Source organism: Molothrus ater, chromosome 7 (genome assembly GCF_012460135.2).
Source record: "Molothrus ater isolate BHLD 08-10-18 breed brown headed cowbird chromosome 7, BPBGC_Mater_1.1, whole genome shotgun sequence".
Classification (NCBI taxonomy): Eukaryota; Metazoa; Chordata; class Aves; order Passeriformes; family Icteridae; genus Molothrus; species Molothrus ater.
The window spans coordinates 6,666,013-6,686,581 of record NC_050484.2 but is presented as its reverse complement, the minus strand read 5'-3'; the positions used below and the strand labels follow the sequence as shown (position 1 = coordinate 6,686,581).

General features: G+C 39.6%; 1 protein-coding gene across 1 annotated transcript; it reads right to left on the bottom strand.

The window, feature by feature from the left end:
* Window positions 1-274: 274 nt before the first annotated feature.
* On the bottom strand, window positions 275-16,303 carry FAM171B (family with sequence similarity 171 member B). Its single transcript, XM_036386415.1, has 7 exons — window positions 16,030-16,303; window positions 15,199-15,291; window positions 14,754-14,909; window positions 12,829-12,996; window positions 9,204-9,320; window positions 8,558-8,681; window positions 275-8,287 (listed from the first exon to the last, which is right to left on the bottom strand). The coding sequence occupies exons 1-7, from the start codon at window positions 16,301-16,303 to the stop codon at window positions 6,952-6,954; spliced, it is 2,268 nt and encodes a 755-aa protein (XP_036242308.1). The 3' UTR covers window positions 275-6,951.
* Between the last annotated feature and the right edge of the window lie 4,266 nt (window positions 16,304-20,569).

Sequence of the window (20,569 nt, the reverse complement as noted above, 5' to 3'; positions counted from 1 at the left end):
CTAGCTCCTTAATCTGCTGATGTGCTTTTTTTTATTTGCAAGGAAATTGTCTCCAAGGTCCAGCTGAAGACTACAAGAAGTTTTTCTTCACAAGAAACAGAATAGAGAATGTGACTCTATTAGAATTGGTAACCTGAAGGACGATGACATTCTTTTGTCATGGGAATTATGGTGATGACAGAAATACCTTAATGATATTTAGAAAAAAGTGTTGAGAGATGTCCCTAAACAACATATGACTTCAAAGATCAACAAATAAAATTTCAGGCATCGATAACTTTTTCAAATTTTTATTATATTGCATAAGCTGTAACATTTTACAAACCTTAGTTACATTTTCAGCAACAGATACACTGATACTGTAGTAAATACAGAGATGAAAAGACACCTCTGACAAAATATAAAAAGGTAGAAATACTTAAAACCAGGATGCTGAATATCAATAATGTTTTACATAATAAATATCCATACTAGAGAGTTTTTGAAAATAATTGCTGAGGTCATGAAGCGTTTGTTGAATATGAGGCTCTAGAATTCAAGGTGGTGAGCACAATCAGGGCCATGAGTTCACCTGCCTTGCAACACCCAGAGCCAGGCTTTGCACGAGTAACATGCTCTAATGAGCACTAAAAACTGCCTTTCTACACAGTGACATGTAAAAATAGTACTGTTCTAACGTGGACTGAAGTGCAATGAGTGCTCCAAAGGAACTAAATCCATTACCTAGGGAATAAAGTACCAGGATGTTTTGGGGAGGGGTAATATAGGAATGTTCAGTAAGTCCTAAAACTGACTGAAAATATTCATTTGGTAAAACAGTTTTCAGGCTGAGGGTGCTAGCAAAACAAGAAATGACAGAGGTTTGCCCTGTCAGTCTTAAAAAAAGCTGAAGCTTTTTATTTTTTCAGAACACAATGAATACTGCTTTTGAAAGGAAACGAAGCTCAGATTCAAGTCATTTAAATCACCTTTCATATAAACTCTTTAACACAAATGTAGCTGCCTACTGTTAGAAGTGTGGCACAAATTAGTACAAATTACTATAAAAGAATGCTCATCTTTAGCTCTGTAGGCATAGTACTGTGTTTTCATAATACCACTGAATTTAAAAAAAAATAAAAAGCTATTAAAAACCAATGCAGGTTAGGCTCCAAATTGAGATAAAAATTGGTTCTATAAAATAAGAATTACGTACCAATCTCCATACAATTTCTGCTGCTACTGACAAGCAAAGTTAGCAGCTGAAAAAAGGACTTTTATCATTACAAGTGTTTATCTATAAACATACGTTAATTTCATTTTTTAAGTTAATATCCCAGTCAGTTTCATACCTGTAAATCCAGTGACTTAAGATGCTTGCACTTGACACACAAAGTTGAATCAGATCCCATATGAGCATTTTTAAAAGACACTACTGTTCAGATTGCTAAAGATATATTTTTTTAATTTCTTTTCAAACATAAAATACCAAAACTAGGTTTTACAACAACTACCATCATCATCAACATGCAGAAGTCAGTATTCCAACATAAAAAGCACTAGATCTGCCTCTTAAAATATTATAAAAGCTACATAATTATATGAATTCAGGGGGTTTTGGCTAACAGAAAATAAAACCATAATGTGCTTTTCAGATAGTCAGGTGTCCCACTGATAAAATAAGTCTGATGAAAGAGAAAGGCACTTCAGCAGGCTAATTTATCTCCAGATTTTCCTAATGTAAAGCACTAGACAACAGATGTAGTGCACTGCCTTTTCATCTGCACAGTGTTTGATCAGAAGTGTAGTGAAACTTTGTCACTTTTTAACTAACAAGAATTTATACTGGTGCCAGTTCATTTCATCCTCTTTGGTACAAATCACTGCATAAAAACAAAGGAGACAACTAAACATTCCTACATCCTGGATTATTTTTGGTGTGTCACCTCTAGCTTTATGGTGGTAAATAATGTCCCTAATCAACATATAATTTTTACTTTCAGGTTTGTAATACCAGAGCTCTATTTTCTGATTGCACTAGAAGGACTTTTTTTCTCTTGATCAAATGTGATTTTTAAGCAATTCGCCCATCTTTTTTTTTTTCATCTAGCATTTGGTAACAATCTAAAAATTACTGTCAATGAGCTTGCACTTAAAACTATATGTACATAAATGAGGGCTTTTCTTGCAAAAGCTGCCAGCTCAAGGAGTGCCTTGTGAAGAACTGAGACATAAGTGTTGCAAACATTTGTGTTCTTCAGAAAGAATTGATTCCACCAAAGCCCAAACACATATCAGTTTGCAAACTAGCATCAGAAAGAAGCTGTCCTTTCCAATTTTCCTTATTCGTTCCCCTCTCCTGTGTCCTCACAGAATTTCTCCTTTCTTATTCTCAAGGTAAGCAACCTCCAGATTCAAAGTAAAACCCTCTGAATGTTTCCCCAGCCTTTCCAAGAGCTGTGTGCCACAAATCCTTGCTAATTTTTGTATAGGCCTAATTCTGGCACCAGCATTTTAACAGTCTGTTAATGCCACAAAGAGCCAACAGAAAAAAAATCTTAAAAAATAAATTCAGGGACTCCTATAAATTCATATGCTGAAATCATATAGAGAAATACAGAAAACCATAAGTTTGTGATACTTCACTGTGACATTCTGTCTTCTCCACGTGTTACACATCACATAGAATGTTTTGTGGAATTAAAATTTTTAGAGCTCAGCATAGTCAAATTCCTTCTTTTAATGATCTAAAGCCAAAAAGAATTCTAATCTCTAGCAGGCAATACAGGTTTTTCCAGTGCATAAATTCCAACATACAGCTGGAATGTGTAGACTGATATATTTGGAAATATTCTGTATGAATTTAAATCATAATAATTTTAGAGTCGGATTCCTAATCCTTTTCCTTTAACAGCCAGACACCTACTCTGTCAGAGAATGAGAACAATGGAGTGCCAAACTTGTTTCCTTTGAACTCACATAAATAAAACCATTTATAGTAGTCTGTATTTTTTAATGATACAAGTAAGTTTGAGAAATTAGGTCTTTTTGGTATATACAATGAAAAATGCATTTAAAAAATCTGAAATATTACTGTAGGTGAACAAAATTTCAAGTAAAGACCTGATATGAATTCCTCAAAACCATTAGCTTGTCAGGGATTTTCTATTATGTTCAACAGAATGTATAATAATCTCTTGTTGAAGAGGGAGCCATCAGAACCAATGCAACTCTGCAAACAGGGCAATATTGAACCTCAAGGGCAGCTTTCAGAAGAAATGTGCATATATAAATTGATTCCTACTAATGTATACAACAAAGCAAAGGATGATGTGATCAATATCTGGGCCTAGAAAGTCATATTAAAAAATCCAGTACAACTGTACATTAAAAAAACAAAAAGTTCTTGTGAAAAAGTATTTGGTATTGGACAACAAAATTCGTGTTACCTAGAAAGAGAACCAAAGGCATGCTGATATGACAAGCCATCTTCACATCTGAAACAGATGAATTAAACCTCTTTTTTCTTGAGGCCAATTTAATTACAGACTTATTTACACACTGTAGTGGTTTGGCCCTGGCTAGATGCCAGGCACCCACCAAAGCCACTCTTACCAAAAGTGGACAGAGGAGAGAAAATCCAATGAAAGGTTCCTGAATTGAGGTAAGGCCTGGGAGAGATCACTCACTGAACACTGTCACAGGCAGAACAGACTCACTCACCTTGGGGATATTAACTGAATTTATTACTGACAAGACCAGAGCAGGATAATGACCAGGGAAATAAATCTTAGAAACACCTTCCCTCTACCCCTCCCTCTTTCCCAGCTCAACTTCTTCCCCACAGTGACACAGGCAGACAGGGATGGGTCAGTTCACCCTGTGTGGTTTCTGGGACAGGAATGGGTCAGTCCATCACAAGTGGTTTCTGCCTCTGCTCAAGGACAGAAGTCCTTCCCCTGCTCCAGCACAGGGTCCCTCCCACAGGAGGCTGCTCTCCATGAACTTCTCCAACTTGAGTCCTTCTCAAGGGCAACAGTTCTCCACAAACTGCTCCAACATGGCTCACTCACTCTTCCACAGGGTGCAGTCCTTCAGGCACAGCCTGCCTCCAGTGTGAGTCCCCCACCAGTACTTCCAGGATACCTGCTGCAGCATGGGCTCTTCTCACAGCTCCTGCCAGGAGCTTGCTGCAGCAGAGGTTTCCCATGTTCAGGCATACTCCAAAGGCTGCAGGTGGATATCTGCACTCCAGGGGTTGCAGGGGGACAGTTGCTTCACCATGTGTTTTGTTAGTGGGGCTGGGAGAGGTCTACAGGGATGAGAAGCTGCCAGGAACTTCCCCGATGTCCAGCAGAGCCAATGCCAGCAGCTCCAGGACAGAGCTGCTGCTGACCAAGGCTGGGCCAGTCAGAAATGATGGTGACATTTCTGTGATACCAGATTTGAGAAGGAAAAGGAGTTGTTGTGCAGGTGTAATTGTGGCCAGAGAAGAGCAGGGTGAGAACATGTGAGAGGAACAACTCTGCAGACACCAAGGTCAGTGCTGAAGGAGGAGGAGGAGGAGCTCCAGGCATGAGAGCTGAGATTCCCACCTGTGGCCATGATATTGGGTGTGGCTGAGCTGGAGTTCATTCCCCATAGCAGCACTGTGCTTCGCCTTGGGAGCTGGAAAGGTGCTGATAACACACCAGTGTTTTGGCCACTGCTGGGCAGGGCTGGCACAGCATCAGTGCTGACTCTCAACATTCCCTGCCAACCAGCAGGCTGGGGGTGGGCAAGGGACACATCTAAGCCAGCTGACCCAAATTAACCAAGGGGATATTCCATACCATGTGACATCAGCTCAGATATAAAAGCTATGGAAAGGAGGAGGAAGTGGGGGTATTTGTTACTTGCAAGGTTTGCCTTCTGGAGCAACCACTGCAAGTCTTGAAGCCCTGCTTCCCAAGAAGCAGTCACACATTGCTTGCTGATGAGAAGTAGAGAGCAAACCTATACCTATTTTTTATCTCTTTATGCACACGCAAATTTTTGCTTTTGCCTTAGCAAACTGCTTTATCTCAATCCAGGAGTTGCTTTCCATCTATTTTCTCTCCCCTGCCCAACTGGGAAAGGGGAGCAATAGAGCAGCTTGATGGGCACCTGGTATCCAACCAAGGCCAACCCACCACACACACACCTATCTCAGACTTAATTTGCACATTCATACTTGTGAATTCAATAGGAACATTTTGTTCATGAAGCAAATGCTCGCTTTGCACTGATGCATTGCTGGTACCATCCTGGTTACCTTCCATATTCTTCTAGAAACACCAACAGACAACTGACAATCCCAACACCACAGACATATTTCACAGTAATATTTCCTGAGTAAATATTCCCAGAAGCCCAGCTGCATAGGATACTTCCCAACTCTTGAGTGCACTACAGGGCAGACAACCAAGCACCACTCACCTCATGATTCAAATACAGGCATTGTATGTTTGGATCTTGGTACAGACCCTTAACCAAGCTCTAGGGGAAATATTTATAAAGCCTTTTTAGGATGATTTATAATCAAACTGCCAAAGCCAAAATGCTGGAACTTATTTCACCAAGGAAACAGCCTCAAAGCCACAGAAATACATTCTGTTCACTATATGAAGCACATTAAGAGATGCATCCATTTTTCTGTTAGCCAAAGTTGAAATGATCACTTTGACAAGATGAACATTAAAATTAAAGAATATTCTGATGGCCTTTCCTTCCTCTATATATATATCTTAGTTACAATTCATGCATTCATGACTTTTGGTAAATTTAACTCTAAGATGAGTCATAAATAGTATTTATATTGCATTATAGACCAAATTTTTGCAATCTGCTGTCTCATGCTCATAACCCTCCCCCCCAACTTTTAAAGCCTGTTTAACTCTTCTGCAAACCTAGACAAAAGCAGCTCAGGCTGGCAAAATGTAGGCACATAAACCTCAAATGATCTCCCATTGTTTTAAACATAAAATAAAAAGCAACAGTGCCAAGCTTTCCTGCTCAAGAAACTCTTTCCAAGGCTTCATTTGTCTAATCCTGCACACTTCTTCATCATGGGCCAAACTCTCACTTATAAACAGGCAGAGATTCAAGGCTATATTCTGGAGCACAGCTGGCCCAACAGCATAGAGAAGATGTTCACTGACAAAGAAGCCAAAACAAGACACTGGGATCAGGAGTAGCTGCAGCTCCAAACGCTACCAGAACCAGTCCTTTTCTGCTGGACATGGACCCTTCATAGCCCATGAACATCCACAGGCCATAACAAAGCAGATCTTCACAAAACAGATGGGCAACACCTTAAGGTAGTGGGGACCATGAACTGCAGTGGCCACACTTGTACACTTCCCCCAGTGTTGTATGGAATCGCACATGGATGGGCACACAGGGAGGGCAGTAATGCTATAGAGCTCTGCTGATAAATCCAGCACAGCTCATCTGCTGGTGTCGTGGGACCAACGGATGAAACATTTCACATTGTACAAAGGAGTAGTAACAGACAGCTAGAAAAGTTCACATATAAAATACTGTACAGATGGTCACGTTGGTTAGGAACAAGGCTAGGAATGGCTTTAACTAGGCTACCATTGCATTAGCAACAAGTACAAAACAATTAAACCATGTGCCTACATTTCTCACTGTGCATTCCCAAAGGTGTGTCCAAGAATGACAGGCTAAGTAAAATGTGGGCCTTCCTCATGCTGCCAGTAAAATTAGGAACTGGAAAAGTTTAATAGTAGCATTTCCCTGTTTTCAATTCACATGGAACATCAGTTGCCCAGCTGAAGTTTGGTAACTCAATCTATATGTTAAAAAATGAAACTTTTCTTGATACTAGAAAACAACATTTCCCTTGTAAACCCAACACTGCAGAATTACAGAAGCAGGCAAGAGATCAACAACCAGCAGGGAGAGCAACAGCACAAAGCACATTGTGTTTTAATTTATAGGAATAAGCGGCCTCTCCTCTCTTTTCTTCCAGATATTGGTTTTGCTATCTCTTTTCATGAGAGGTGGTCTATCCCTTTTTTTAGCAGAAGGGATACCAGATTCATGACTTCCTGGCAGAGATTTTTTCCTTAGACCTTCCTCATTATGTTGTTCTAGGACTGGCCCGTTCCCTCCTTCCATAATGTGTCTCACAGCCTGGTCCTCTGGAGTGCAAACAGTGGTCCCACTTTCACTGCTACTCAGATCCAGATCTTCCAAGTAAAGAATCTTAGAATGTGGCATACTTTTAATGAAAGTTTTCTCTCTCTCCAGTTTTCTGTTAGGATGATGCTCATTCATGTCCACACCAGAGTCCAGACTGGTATCATTACTCTCAGTTTTTTTGCCCTTTTTCAGATCTATGAAAGAATGCCTCACTTGAGCAATTGGCTTTCCATCCAAGGACACAAACCACGCTCGAGGATGCGGAGATGGTTTTCCTTTAGAGAGCTCCAGCAGTGTTTGCTCTGAAATCCCTTGAAGTTCAGATGAAAAGGGAGTCATTACCACTGCCTCATTCAGTGTCCCAGGAACAGAGACAGATTCCAGCAAGCTGTTGGTGTACCTGCCCCAGTTGGATGCTTGGGAAGGCAAGCCCTCTTCACCATCCAGGGCACTGTTCTCATCTCTGCAGGCAGAAGGCTGGGGATGAGAGTGCACAGGCATTTTGGGGAGTGTTTGCATGTAACTGTCCCGATTCACGGGCTCCATCATGGGGCCGTACACCAGCTGCCCTTTCCTCGGCAAAGTTGCTGATTTAGCAGGATGCAGTTGTTCTGGGGAGTGGAAAAGGTCTGAGGTTTGAAGAATAGCAATAGGCTGATTGTAAATATGCATTAGATGTTCTGGGATATGGGAAAGCCCATACATCTCCTCTTTCAGTGAAAGGTACCTGTTTTGGTCTGGAATGTCCCTAGGAGCCTGGGAAAGAGTACTGTTACTGTGCTTTGGCTGCTGTAAAAGCCTCACTCCAGCACTAGGCTCCACTGAATGGGCTGAATTTCCTGCCTGACCAGTCTGACAGGATGACTGATAAGAAGCATCCTCTGGGTAGATTTTAAAATTGTCCTGTGATTTTCCATCTTCTGTGTCCATGGACAGCCTCCTTTGAGGACTGTATGAAGAAATCTTCGGTGCATATAACTGTGACTTATCCTCCAGCTTTAAAGTCCCTTTGACAGCACTGATGTGATTTATGTGAGTTGTTGATGTTGTCTGGTCTTTTTTTATGACCTCCAGCTTGGTTGAGTTTTTTTCCTTCTTCTGTGTCCGACGACATTTATCCCTATGCAAAAGAGAAGCAAGGTGACTGCAGAGAATATTAGGAAATACTGGACTGTTGACTACCAAAGCTGGAGGCTAGACTTTGGTTAAGAAGTTGTGGTGTAATTTGACATCACTAACTTAAAATTAAGTTCTGTAACAACTATAATTTAAAAAAAAATTAGGTTACACATTACAGTTTAGCTAAGAAAACAAGTCTTAACCTCAAAAGACTATTTTATCAACCTCAAATTCCACTCATAATGAGCTCCCTGGAACTTCTTTTGCTTACCTGCAGTAACAAAGAAGAACAGCAAAAAATCCAATGATAATGACAACAGTTCCTCCCAGTATGGCCGTAAGGAACACGGTGTGATAGGCTGTTATGTCCTTGGAAACAGCACTAATAATGGATTCTAGATTATCAAACAAAACCACACAAGCATTAGTTCTTAAAACCAAATTATGTGCAGAGCTAATAAACTGAACAGTACTTTTCCAGTGATTTTGTGTTCTAATGGCATTATGTTCATCCTTCCCTTTTCACCTTGCTAGGTGAAAATGACAGGCATTCATCTCGAATATGGTAAGCCTTAGTATTCATCTCAAATACTAAAGGCTTACCATGACATCTACTTCATTCCAGACAAATTATATTTGTATTAATTGTCCAAACTAACTTAGAAAAGTGGTCTACATTTTCTACTTAGCACTGTGCCAGAGATTGCTGTGTTTTTACAATTATCCACACTGTTTCTCTGACAGATCCCTTCATATGAATTTACAAAACATGCAAGAAAATCGCTGTAAGGACTCAAACAAAAGTTATCCAAGTGGTGAAGTTGCATATCACTTCTCCCTTCCTGCTGTTAAATGAAGCAGTCAAACTGACAGCCTCATGGGGCATTCAGGATCTGCTTAGCCAGTGGTTGCCATACCTCTTGCTCCAGGCAGTGGAGCTGCAATCCAGTAGCCCAGGTGCTGAGCAGTGTATGTCCATACTAACTGGCCATCCGCCTCCTTCACCACTCCTAGCCCACGGTTCACCCAAGCACCTGGGGGCAAAAAAAGGACAAAACATCGCACATGTCATGCAGGATTCTTCTGTACCTCAAACCACCAGCAATTAGGCCATTATCAAAAATACACAAGATCACAGGAAAAACTGAAACTTCTGACAGAAACTGTTTAGTACACAGCTTTAGCCAAACAGGCAAATTTCCTCTCCTAACAATTTCATTTCAAACTTCCATCTGTAGCCATTTACTTTGAAACAAAGCATCAACATTACAACATTACAGAAGTAAACTTAATATGATTAATTTTCTATTAATAACTGTCTTTCACAGGTATGCACATAAATAATTTGAGAAAACCTATTATAAGACCTTCAGCATGCATGAAGGTCAAGGCTAAAAACTGAGGGAGCAGGTAACTGATGCATATGGACACAAGTTCAACATCAGCTAGCAGAACTTAGTGGGAAAACATTTTAATCTTATTAAGCCACAATAGGATAAACAATGTTTGTCTTGAATGTTTCTCTCCTCCTCCCTGCCCCGAGGCTGTAACAGTTCAGTTAGCCCAAGGAAGTGCTATTGTTAGGACACAGATTCCACACCATCTGTTTGGCAATGCAAAGGAAAGGTACTATCCATTAGAAGAGAGAAAACTATACTTAACTCACTAAAATGTTTATTGTGGGCCATTTTTGAAATTCTAAGGACAGGAAACAACCTCATGTAACCAACGTTATATATTCAACCTGCAAATACTGAGAAGTAGAGAGAACCACCAGCTTTTTTAAAACACCAATAATCAAAGTATGAAAACAGTATAACTCATGTAAGCTGAAGCTTATATGAATTTCAATTTGATTTTCTTCCAGGACCCTTCTTTCAGCAAAGGAAAAGTAAATATCTCCCAGCCAGGAGGTAATGATGAGCATGGACACCTGCCACAGATGCAGAGAGATAAAGCATCAGCCTTCTCCTGGTGCTTGTGATGGCTGGCAGAGGGGAAAGGCAGCAGCAACACCTAGAGCTCTGAAAATGCTTTCTCAGCCCCCTGAGAAATCTTGTCCAGAGTCAGGAGTAATACCAGCAAACCTTGTATAAAAGGCAAAAAAAAAAACTTCTAGGTCTCCAGAAGTTCTATCTTGAACAAATCCATAAGAAGCTATAAAATGTTTGCTGTCCTTTTCAGCAAATTACATCTTCCCCCAATATACTACATTGAAAATACTTGGTATTAAGAAAAAATATTAAAATGTGATTCATGGGTAAGCCCATTTTCTCTATGGTTTACTGCCATTCAAGCAGAAGTATATAATTCTCAATTTAATGTTGAATGCGAGCTTTCTGGTTTTTGTAATTCTATTAAAATCCACAAAGTACTTTTAGCACTAATGCAGCAAAATATTTCGTAAGAAGGAAGCCACACTCAATACAGATGAACAAACTCTGCATTTACAGCAGCTGAGTACAATTAGCAAAGCTCATTTTCCAGGAAGTCTCAGTACTACTCCACTTGGAGGAAGCCCCAGGAGCACTGCTCAGGCAGACCTGTCAATGCAGTTTCTATAATTTTCCTGCTGCATATGGGTCAGCCCACACAGACCTGTTCCCTTGCCACTATCAATGCTGACATGAGAGCTCTGATTACCATCAGAACACATTATCCAAGGACTTCAGAGTTAAAAATTGTGTCAGTGTCTTGCTGGGGACATCCCACATGCAGCCTCTTGGAGGCCAGAGCCTCATTACTGAGTGCAGCAGGAGCTCTGCATCCAGCTCAGATGGGGGCCTGCTGCTCCTTATGGATGCTCTGCAATGCCTGCTGCAGAGCTGAGGTGTTCAGCTTCCCTCAGCCACCAGAACCTTGACTAAAACACACCTTGCTATTACTCAGTTACCTTGGGAAAAAGTAATTTTGCATGTGTCAGATCAAAGGTAAAAAAATAAAAGGAGCATACTTAAGTATAAACACACAGGAAAAAAAGTACAGTTGCAAATTTTTATTGTTAGAGAGAAGAAATGGGAGAAAAAGTACAAGGTAATTTATGCCCAAAAGTTGCTGTCCTTTTTCACCATCCTTCTGTCCCTCTCCTCAGCAAGCAGCAGTGAACAGTACACCTCAGAGAGCATCCATTACAAACAGCTTGCCTTTATGGAATCTCTGTAAAGTACATCCCACTGGAGAGGAAGAACCAGCTGGTTTTACTGGGGTTTGCATCAGCAGGCCATGCTCCTGGCTCCTGTTTTACTCCCAAGGCCAACAATCCTATGCAGGAATGCTGAGTAGGACCCCCACATAAACACCTCACACTGGTTTGTATTCTAACCCCATCCTGTGCTGCTCCAGTTCTGTCAACTCCTTGTTTAACAACAGTGTTGATTTAGCTTTGTTTAGGGAGGTAAAAAAGCTCAGCACAGGATCAGCATAGGAGCTGGCTGTGGCAATGGCAATAAGAAAAGTGGCTCTGGTAAGAAGAAATTTAAACCTTGAGTGATATTTTACCACCTCAGACTAAAACCCCCTAAAATGCCATCTCTTTCCACCAATTACCCCTCTAAAGTCTTCTAGGTGTATAGACAGACTTAATCTTCTATGCCAAAACTTATCCTATTCACTTTTTCCCCACAAGACAGCCTAGCCAAATTTTATTAGCATGTCCTTAATTCAAATCCACGTTCTTCATTTTTTTTCATTAAGGTGATCAGTTTCTTTCCTGAACATGTAAACAACACTTTGTTAGAGCTGGTGTTTCTCTCCTGTACTTCCACACACTGAACAAAAGCTTTTTGCCTTGGTAAGGAGCAAGATGTGACCTCACTCACTTGCATATTTCAAGCCTGTATATTCAATATAAATTCACATTTTAAGGGTGATGGTGACTGTGAGGTGCAGTGCAGGACAATCAGGACACTAATGCACCCACACCTAATACAGGTCAGCTAAATGGGTTACATGGACATAGCTCATTACTCACTCCTGACTAAAATTAGATGTGAAGGGATGACAAAAGGTTTAGAATGACTAATCCCCAGCCTCCTCTTTGCATACTGGAAGAACTATGTTGTTCCCTTGGATAACTCTTATTTCCCCTTCATTTCACTTTCTGAATTGTTTTTGTTAACTGAAGCAATATCTATTCCAGTTCTAGCATCAAAGGATCTTTAGAGGTGCACTCTAGGAGACAAAGCATCCAAACCTTCAGTTCTGGTTTGCTTTCTTGTAAGAAGGAATTCACAAAATTACTAGGCTTGAAATTTAACATCACCTAAAATATATGTTCTGTGAACACTCAGCCTCCCATGAAAATAAAAATCCAGTACACTAAATGCAGGCAAGAGGACTGCTAATGAATTTTACCAAAGCTTTTTGAACTAATGAAAGCAGGGAAATACCTTTGAACAATTCAAGCTAGTCCATTAAAATAAATGACCACCTATTGACCATCACCTCACAGAATAATGCCACCACTGTTCCATGACCCACAGTGCCATGTGCCCAAACCTACAGGCGTGTGCTAGAAGGCAAAATAACAAATAACCCACTTACCAATTTTCATATCAAATGTCCAGGCAGGTACAGCATCTCCTGATTTTACAGCAGTTGTGGGAAGAGGAAGTGTGACCTGAATGGGACCCTTTATGTTCAGTTCTTTCCCAGCCAACAGAACATTTACACATATGGCAGTAAGAGGAGTTAACTCCATGCTTTTGAAACCTGAGGGCAAGAAATATCTTGTAATTCTCCTTTCACAGATTATTTTAAAAGAAATACATGAAGAACTAAGCTACTTAAGGCAAGTCCTCATCCACATCCAGCTACACAGTCAGCTGTTACCAACTTGCTCAAATGAAAATCAACATTACTTTTCTTCTGAGCTTTTAACAACTTAGGATTAAAATAAAACCAAGTTATTTCTATACCAATGCGATAAAAGAAACACATTTGCAACATCTGGGTTCTGTGCTGCCCATAGAACTAACCATGAGGCAAAACTTGGTTTGGGGTGGGGGAGGAAGGGTTTTTCCCCTCAGATCATCAGATTGCAAAGCCCCTAACTGATGTTAAATGCAGATCATACAAGAGTTTTGGTACAATCACAACGTGCATAACATTGAACTAAAGTGAAAGCATATGGAACCTCTCCTGCAAGGATTAATTTCCTAATTTGGCAGCCAGAATTAACTGAATAGTTAATCATGAGGCTTGTCAAAGCACTCAGAGGAAATGTTGCATTTACAAGGCAGCCTGCAAGTTTCTTTCCTTTGTTTTCCTTTCAGCAGTTTGCAAATGCTCCAGAAAGCCCAGTTTGACAGGATGGTGAGAGAAGCTGAAACAGAATTACTGAGTAGCAGAATAATGTTAAATCTATGCAGGCTGTTAGAAGCTGGTTGTGAGAGAACTCCTGGCACATCAGATATCAATTAGCTTCCACCTGCCCTAAAAGGAAGCCTATTCCTTCAGGGGTATATGAATAATTTAAAACACATGCCAGACAGATTGAAGGGAAAACTCAAAGAGGATAAACACTGCTTATTCTCCTATGCTTCTTTCCTTCTGCCTTCCATTTAAAGAGGTGAAACACAGATAAGAAAGATTTTTAAATATCTTTGTCAAAATATCAGTATATATGCTGCCCTTAATGGAATGAAAATTAAAAAATAGGATATGATGACTTTAAATAAGCCATGTGTTGCCCTCTCTCTGCACCACGATGAATTTAAGAGCCTCATGGCTTCAGATCCACTGGGAATAGAAAGAAAAGAACAAAAGAAAGATGGAACTGCACACAGTACAACTTACCAGAGATTACTGTACCTATGCAGATTAAAAAAGTATCTGATAGAATGACAAATACTAACAAAATCCAACGGTGTAAGAGCAGAGTTACAACTCACTTAGTGCTTCTCCAGTGAAAGAGATGCACAGAAAACATTATTGCAGCTGTGCTCTCAAGTCCCAGACTTGCCCAGCCTGACTGACTGAGCCAAGAGGGGCTTCCATGCAATCTCTGTGCTGGGGGTAACCCCTAGAACCAGTCACTCCAGTGAATATGCAGGAACTCCACAGCTGAAGCTCATTGCTGCTGTTTCACTGATTTCTTTAGCTTCACCTACTCTACAGTCTGGCTATAATTGCATTTTTAAAGTGTTTACTAAGCCAGTTCCACAGTCTCATGAAATCCTGAGCATAAATACATACACATACATATAAATGTAAAAAGCAGATTCTGAAGTTGTATTTCAGTGCAGCAAGGTATTTTCTCATGCTGCATGGACCAAAATAGAGTAACACTGATTACTGGCCCAATGTGTTCACAGCTTACTCTCCTGTGCAACAAAGCTTTCTGATCCAATACAATGGAAGCAGCTTCAGGCCCTCTTAAATTGAGCATATGTTTTTCTGAAACACTGTGCACTCATATGCATTATAATATTTCTTTATACGAATCCCTAACCATCATATTCACATACCTGATTTATTTAGAATAATTCCTGTTGTATAGAGAAAGCTGTCCACTTTCAAAAATTGCTCTGGCACTGTCAGATAGGCTGTAACATTTGCAATGTGATTTGTTGGAAGCTTCATTAAAGATTTTGGAAACTGAACACTCGGTTGAGATTTGGCATCTGTAAAAGAGTAATATTTGTCTTAGCCACAGTAAAACAGACAAACAGTGTCTTTATTACCCTTCAGCAGTCCACTTAGCATAACAACCTGTTTTCCCCCATTTTCTCCACGATTTCTGTATTTCCAGTCTAGCACTTGTCACAGCCCCTCGTACAGCTACATAATTAACAGAAAATCTGGCTTTAAGTAGACAGGTATTATATAAAATGATGCTTAATTTTTTTTTCCATGTGGGTGCAGATGGCTATCACAAAGTGTTTAGTTACAGTCTGCATGCACAGAACTTACCAGACAGTTTTCCAGTAATTAAGACAGTATCTTCAAACAGCCATATATTAGCTTGACTTTGTGGGAATAATGAGAGCGTCACGGATGAGTAGACTGTGGAAAATGATAATATCTGTTATTACACTGTGCAACCAAAAAAAAATCCTCCAAGGCTTCCAAATCTAAAGATCTATTGAACAGAGCAATTAATAAACCAGAGAGCATATGAAGACTAAATAAATTACTCCTGTTATCCAGAGCAGAATTTTAGTGTTTAGGCAGAAAGATCTCTGTTGAATGTTTGCTACTGTTTTATACCTTCTATGGATAAACATGTGACTAGAAAGTCACTAGGAATTGACATAAAATTCTCCTTTTTTAAAAATAAAAATCATGTGCCGTTTTAGGATCATGCAGTAGTTAAACAAGAAAACCTGTGAGGAAACACTGCAGAAGCAGAGCTGTAACAGGTTATATCTGCTTAGAGGACAGAATACATTGGCATCCTAAGAATTACTCAGGATGGTTTTTTTACTCAGGTCAACAGGATTTTTGTCAGGACACATTAACAGCTCTTTGCTTACTCTAGACAAAAAAAATCTAAGAATTCACTGTGTGTCACAACATAACCCACTTAGATTTTCAAAGGGCTATTTTCTGCTTTAGAGTAATCAGAATTTTGACAAGTTTAACAGACCGTTCACCCTTAGATCTGCATCGACAGGCACCATCTCCCTTGACTGACTTCTCTGAGTTGTGTTCAGCTGACAGCAACCACCCAGGCAGCTTAGGAGAGAAATTTAATTACTGCCAGAGAGAGTTTAATAATAGGACTGTAAGATGCTTACGTACTTGGCATCCTCGCAGTCTTCCAAGGCAAAGGTGTCAGCAGGTAGCCATCCTTGTATGAGACAATAGTTAAGCTTAATCCCAATTTGTAGGGGACTTTTATCAACACTGCTCCATTGTTCCCAGTGAGAGTAGAATTTGTCAGGGTGTAGTTGACAAACACCTCCACCACCGCTTGGCGCAGGTACTGATGGCTGATGATGTCATGTACTTGAACTTTTAGGGTAAAAACAGATCCTGTTGACAAAAAGCAGAACAGGAGGTCATGGTGATACATCACAGCCAAGGACCATGGTTTTGTAAAGAAGTCCTGGAGCTCAGGTCCTTGCTGTTCATGCACTGCACAGTGGATCCCTATCTCTGGCCAAAGGCAGGGGTAACCATGCAATTTATACCCCAGAGAAGGGGGAAACAAAAAACCTTAAGATGAGGCACAAAGGTGTCAAAAAGTTTATTAAATTCAGCAAATATAATAACTAACCAGTTAAAAAAAAAAAACAAAACAAAAAAACCCAACATTTGACACCAAATTACCAAGCACAAATGTGTCAAAAAGTTTATTAAACTCAGCAAATATAATAACTAACCAGTAAGAAAAAACAAAAACAAAACAAACAAAAAAAATAAAAAATACCAAAAAAACACCAACATTTGAAAACAAATTACAAAGCAATCTTCCCCTCTTTGTTTAGGCTTGAAGAATGCATCTGTGACAACAGGAGATTTACTGTGCTCTGCAATATCACACTGATAATACAGATGGTCTTCTTATCCAACCCTTGGCTTGGGACACACATTTCAAGGTGCACCTTGAGTTTGTAAAGGCAGAGAATCTGATGTCTACAGACAGTGGGACAACACACTTCTATTTACATGTGTAACATTATTATAAATGCATCCAGACACTACTTTAAGCTACCATCTCCCACCAGACTTTTACTTTTTACTGGCTACTTTTCACCTTCCTACACTGCAACTTCTAAACAGTATTTCTCTAATTAGAGGAGCTGATAGTTCATACCATACCCAGTGTCTTGCAGAGATCATAATTACAGTGACTAAAAAGTATGTTGAAAATAATCAATCCACTTGAACAACAGTCTCGAGGTGCTCTGAATCAGAATTTCTCTCTCACCCTGATGGCAAATAAACTATTAGGGAGTCCTTTCACAGTATGTGAAAAGGGACAGAATTCCACATTATTTCCAGAATAAGTTGATTTTAGAAAGAAAAATACCTAAAATATTACTATTAAAAATAGTTTCAATAACAGATTTTCCAGTATTTTGGTTACAGATCTACCCCTATTCAATATCACTGCATTACTTTGTATCCTAACACTTTCAAATCCATTAATCAAATACATATTCATTATGAATATGTATTTCTATTTAGGTCAAATGTCAAGTTAAGTTATTTGACATGTATCTACCCAAAATCATACTTCAATTTCACTGTGTTATCCCCACTATAATTGAGATTGACATTGCACCAAGAGATTACTGCCACTGACCTTGATTGAAATGAATAGGTCTTGAGGAACCCAGTGCAATCCATCAAAAAAAAAACAACCCAGTATGTGGTGGAGATGCCCTCCAAGGTGGGCCTGTCTGAAATAAGTATTTATTTAGATCTATTGTATGCATGGAGCATATTGTATATTCATGAAAAAAAATGACCTGCACATAACAAAAGCTACGCTGGTCTCATTTATGTTTACCACATACACAGCAAAAACTTACCAGCTGTGCCAGATTGATTTTCTGCAATGTTATACAAAAATCTACATCTCCTTTAGCAGATTGATACATATTTTCAGAAAAAAAAGTTTAAAAACCCAGTGGCATTCAAATGTACTTGACAGAATTAATAAAAACATGCACAATAATCTTGGAACAATGTAATCTGTTTCTTTTTTTCTTTTCCTTATGTAAGATATTTCGAGAATAAAACTGCTTTAAATTGCTGTGCTAGAGGGGTTTTAAATCATGTGATAATGGGGAAAAAAAATTATGTCTTGTCAGCAAATTACAGGCTCCAAACAGCTCCTCCAGGCATTGATCCAGTTACACAGATACCAGCATCATTCCAGTGGCTGCCAAAACTTGAAAAACAGGTCATTTGCCCCTGGCCAATGATGAGTTAAAAGGCTACAGAGGAGAGGAAGCAGGCTGTGTACAATGTTATTATCCAGTAATCATTTGGAAGTCAGGAGTCCATCATGAAATGGTATTTAAAAGTAAGAAATACAGTGGTACAAAATTCAAGCTCATGCCAGTAAGAAGGAGCACCAGAAATGCCTGTTATAAACTGGCATTTTAACAGCTGGAGTCAAGTTAGGAGAAAAAGAGCCTAGTTTTAACAGCTGAAACCAGTCATAAAAAATTAAAACCTAAAATGTACTCAGGAAGACACATTCTTTCAATCATTTCATACTTCTAATGAGTATCTTCCATTTCCTGCTGACAAAAAGCCTAACAAGAAAACACAGGAGAGAGGGCAAATGCCACAGCCCTCCTGCAGCTGTTGGTAAATTCAGAGGTTGGTCTGTGTGCAAAACTATTTCATTTCTTCCTCTCATCTCCTTCAGTTACAGCCAGATTAAACCCCAATTTCTTAGAACCTTGAGGTTCCAAAAAAAAAAAAATTAAAAAAAAAAAAAGAAAAAGAAAAAAATAGCTGTGCTGTTTTCACTCTCTGATAGTGAACTGAAGAATATCATTGGCTGGTTTTAGCCATGCTGAACTTTAATTAGTTCTTTCTCCCATGGGTATAGGAATTGCCACAGCATTTCCCCAAAGTGATGCTCTGCCTGGAGGGGCATTGAGGAGATGCAGACATCAGGCTGGAAATGCAGATTGAAATCCCAGGGATTGAAATGCTGGGGGTTGCTGTGAGTGTCACACACAGGAGTGCTCACTTTGTGCCCCTCAACATCCAGACACAAATTAAAGGAGACCCAACCCCTGCTCTTGGTGCCTTTGGCCTTTTCTTTTGTGCTAACAAAGAATCTCCCTGACAAGAGGGAGTTGTGTCCTGCCTGCACTTGGATTTGCTAATATCAACTCTGCCAAAAAGCCACTTTAAACTGCCACACAATGGTTTGGGAGAGACTTTTGAAAATAATTATTCCTTGCACTCCTCGAGAGTAACAGCACAGGAGCCATGAGGACTCCTCATTGTGCCTCTCTCCAAATGCTTGTGAAACAGCAGCATGTGAAAAATCCACCTGAAAAAAAGCCAGAATCCAACAGTAACAATTTTCCACTCACAAAGCCACATTGACCACAGTTTTTCAGACCAGTTGTTGCAGCCCAGTGAAAAGCAGACATTTCCAGGGCCCAAAGCTCAGAGTTTGAATGCAGTTCTGGTCCTACTGCACTGATCATTGCTTTCCAACCATCACATCCCCTGACCAGCTCCCTCCTCACAAGCCCCACATCCATGTAATGTGCAAATTTATCACTAATTTAATGGCTTTCAGTTATTAACAATGTCACAGTAACATCCAAGACACTTAATTTGCAAAGAAAATACTGCCTTTGTTTTTCTTTTTATAAATGCCTTAATTTGCAAGCCTTGAACAACAATTTTAAGTCTCAACTCTGATGGAAACTGCAGGAGGATATTTTAATCTCATATAAATATATAAAAGGAGACTCAGCCCCTTTTCTTTCATATAAGACTCAACCTCTTTATGTATCCTTTCAGTATATATAAAATACACTGAAAAACCAGTTCACTTAAAAATAATGAACACTTGGCTAGCTTTTTAACAAAACCAAAGCTGAAAACTTAAACAATGGATGAACCTTGTGCTTTTTTCTGGTCACTGACACATGCCAAACACAAGTGGGTCAGCTGTATCTCAGTATTAAACAGATTTGACAGAACTCCTACAATTAGAAGAAAGAACTCAGTCCTTGCTAATTTGATTTGTGCTGCCTCAGAGGAAGGGATTCCTCTCTTGGCAGGTCCACTGGAAATGCCAACTCCTACAGCATTATAAAATGTTTCTGATAAACCTTCATACAAATGCAGCAGTTATTCACACAGAGGGGAAAAAAGGCCTTCTACTACATTTAGCTACTTCAGTCCTGATCAGTAAAACTGATTTTACTGAATTTACACCTGATTTCTTTGAGAAGAAATATCTAATGCCTGGAATTTGGCTTCATATCACTGTCCTAACTCAGAAATCCTATCACAGAATTAAGTCCAAAAACTGCTTGGAATTGCAAGCTGGGTACAAATGTAACAGTGCAAAAAAAAAAAAAACCAAACCAAAAAAAACAAACTCTTAATTATGGTGCATGTAATTTGTTCTTAATTCTGCAGACAAGCATGTCATCTGGTTACCATTTATGTGAGATTTAATTACCATGGTCAAGGCTAAGGCCCTCACAGGCACCAATATGTTCCAAACTCCACAAAACTGAGGTATGGGGGTGAAAACCCACACACAGGGCACTGCCCAGGGGGAATTCCTACACATCCTGCCAGCCCTAAACCCTTTTTTTCCTCTATTAGTCACCAAGTTCCT

What these genes read in the sequence shown, in the direction of transcription:
- FAM171B (XM_036386415.1), bottom strand. Translation starts at nt 16,303, where the DNA reads ATGTATCACCATGACCTCCTGTTCTGCTTTTTGTCAACAGGATCTGTT. An exon ending in AATTATTCTAAATAAATCAG is followed by an intron (nt 12,997 to 14,753) that starts GTATGTGAATAT and finishes TCTTGCCCTCAG; the next exon opens with GTTTCAAAAGCATGGAGTTA. An exon ending in GTTCTTCTTTGTTACTGCAG is followed by an intron (nt 8,288 to 8,557) that starts GTAAGCAAAAGA and finishes TCTTTTGCATAG; the next exon opens with GGATAAATGTCGTCGGACAC.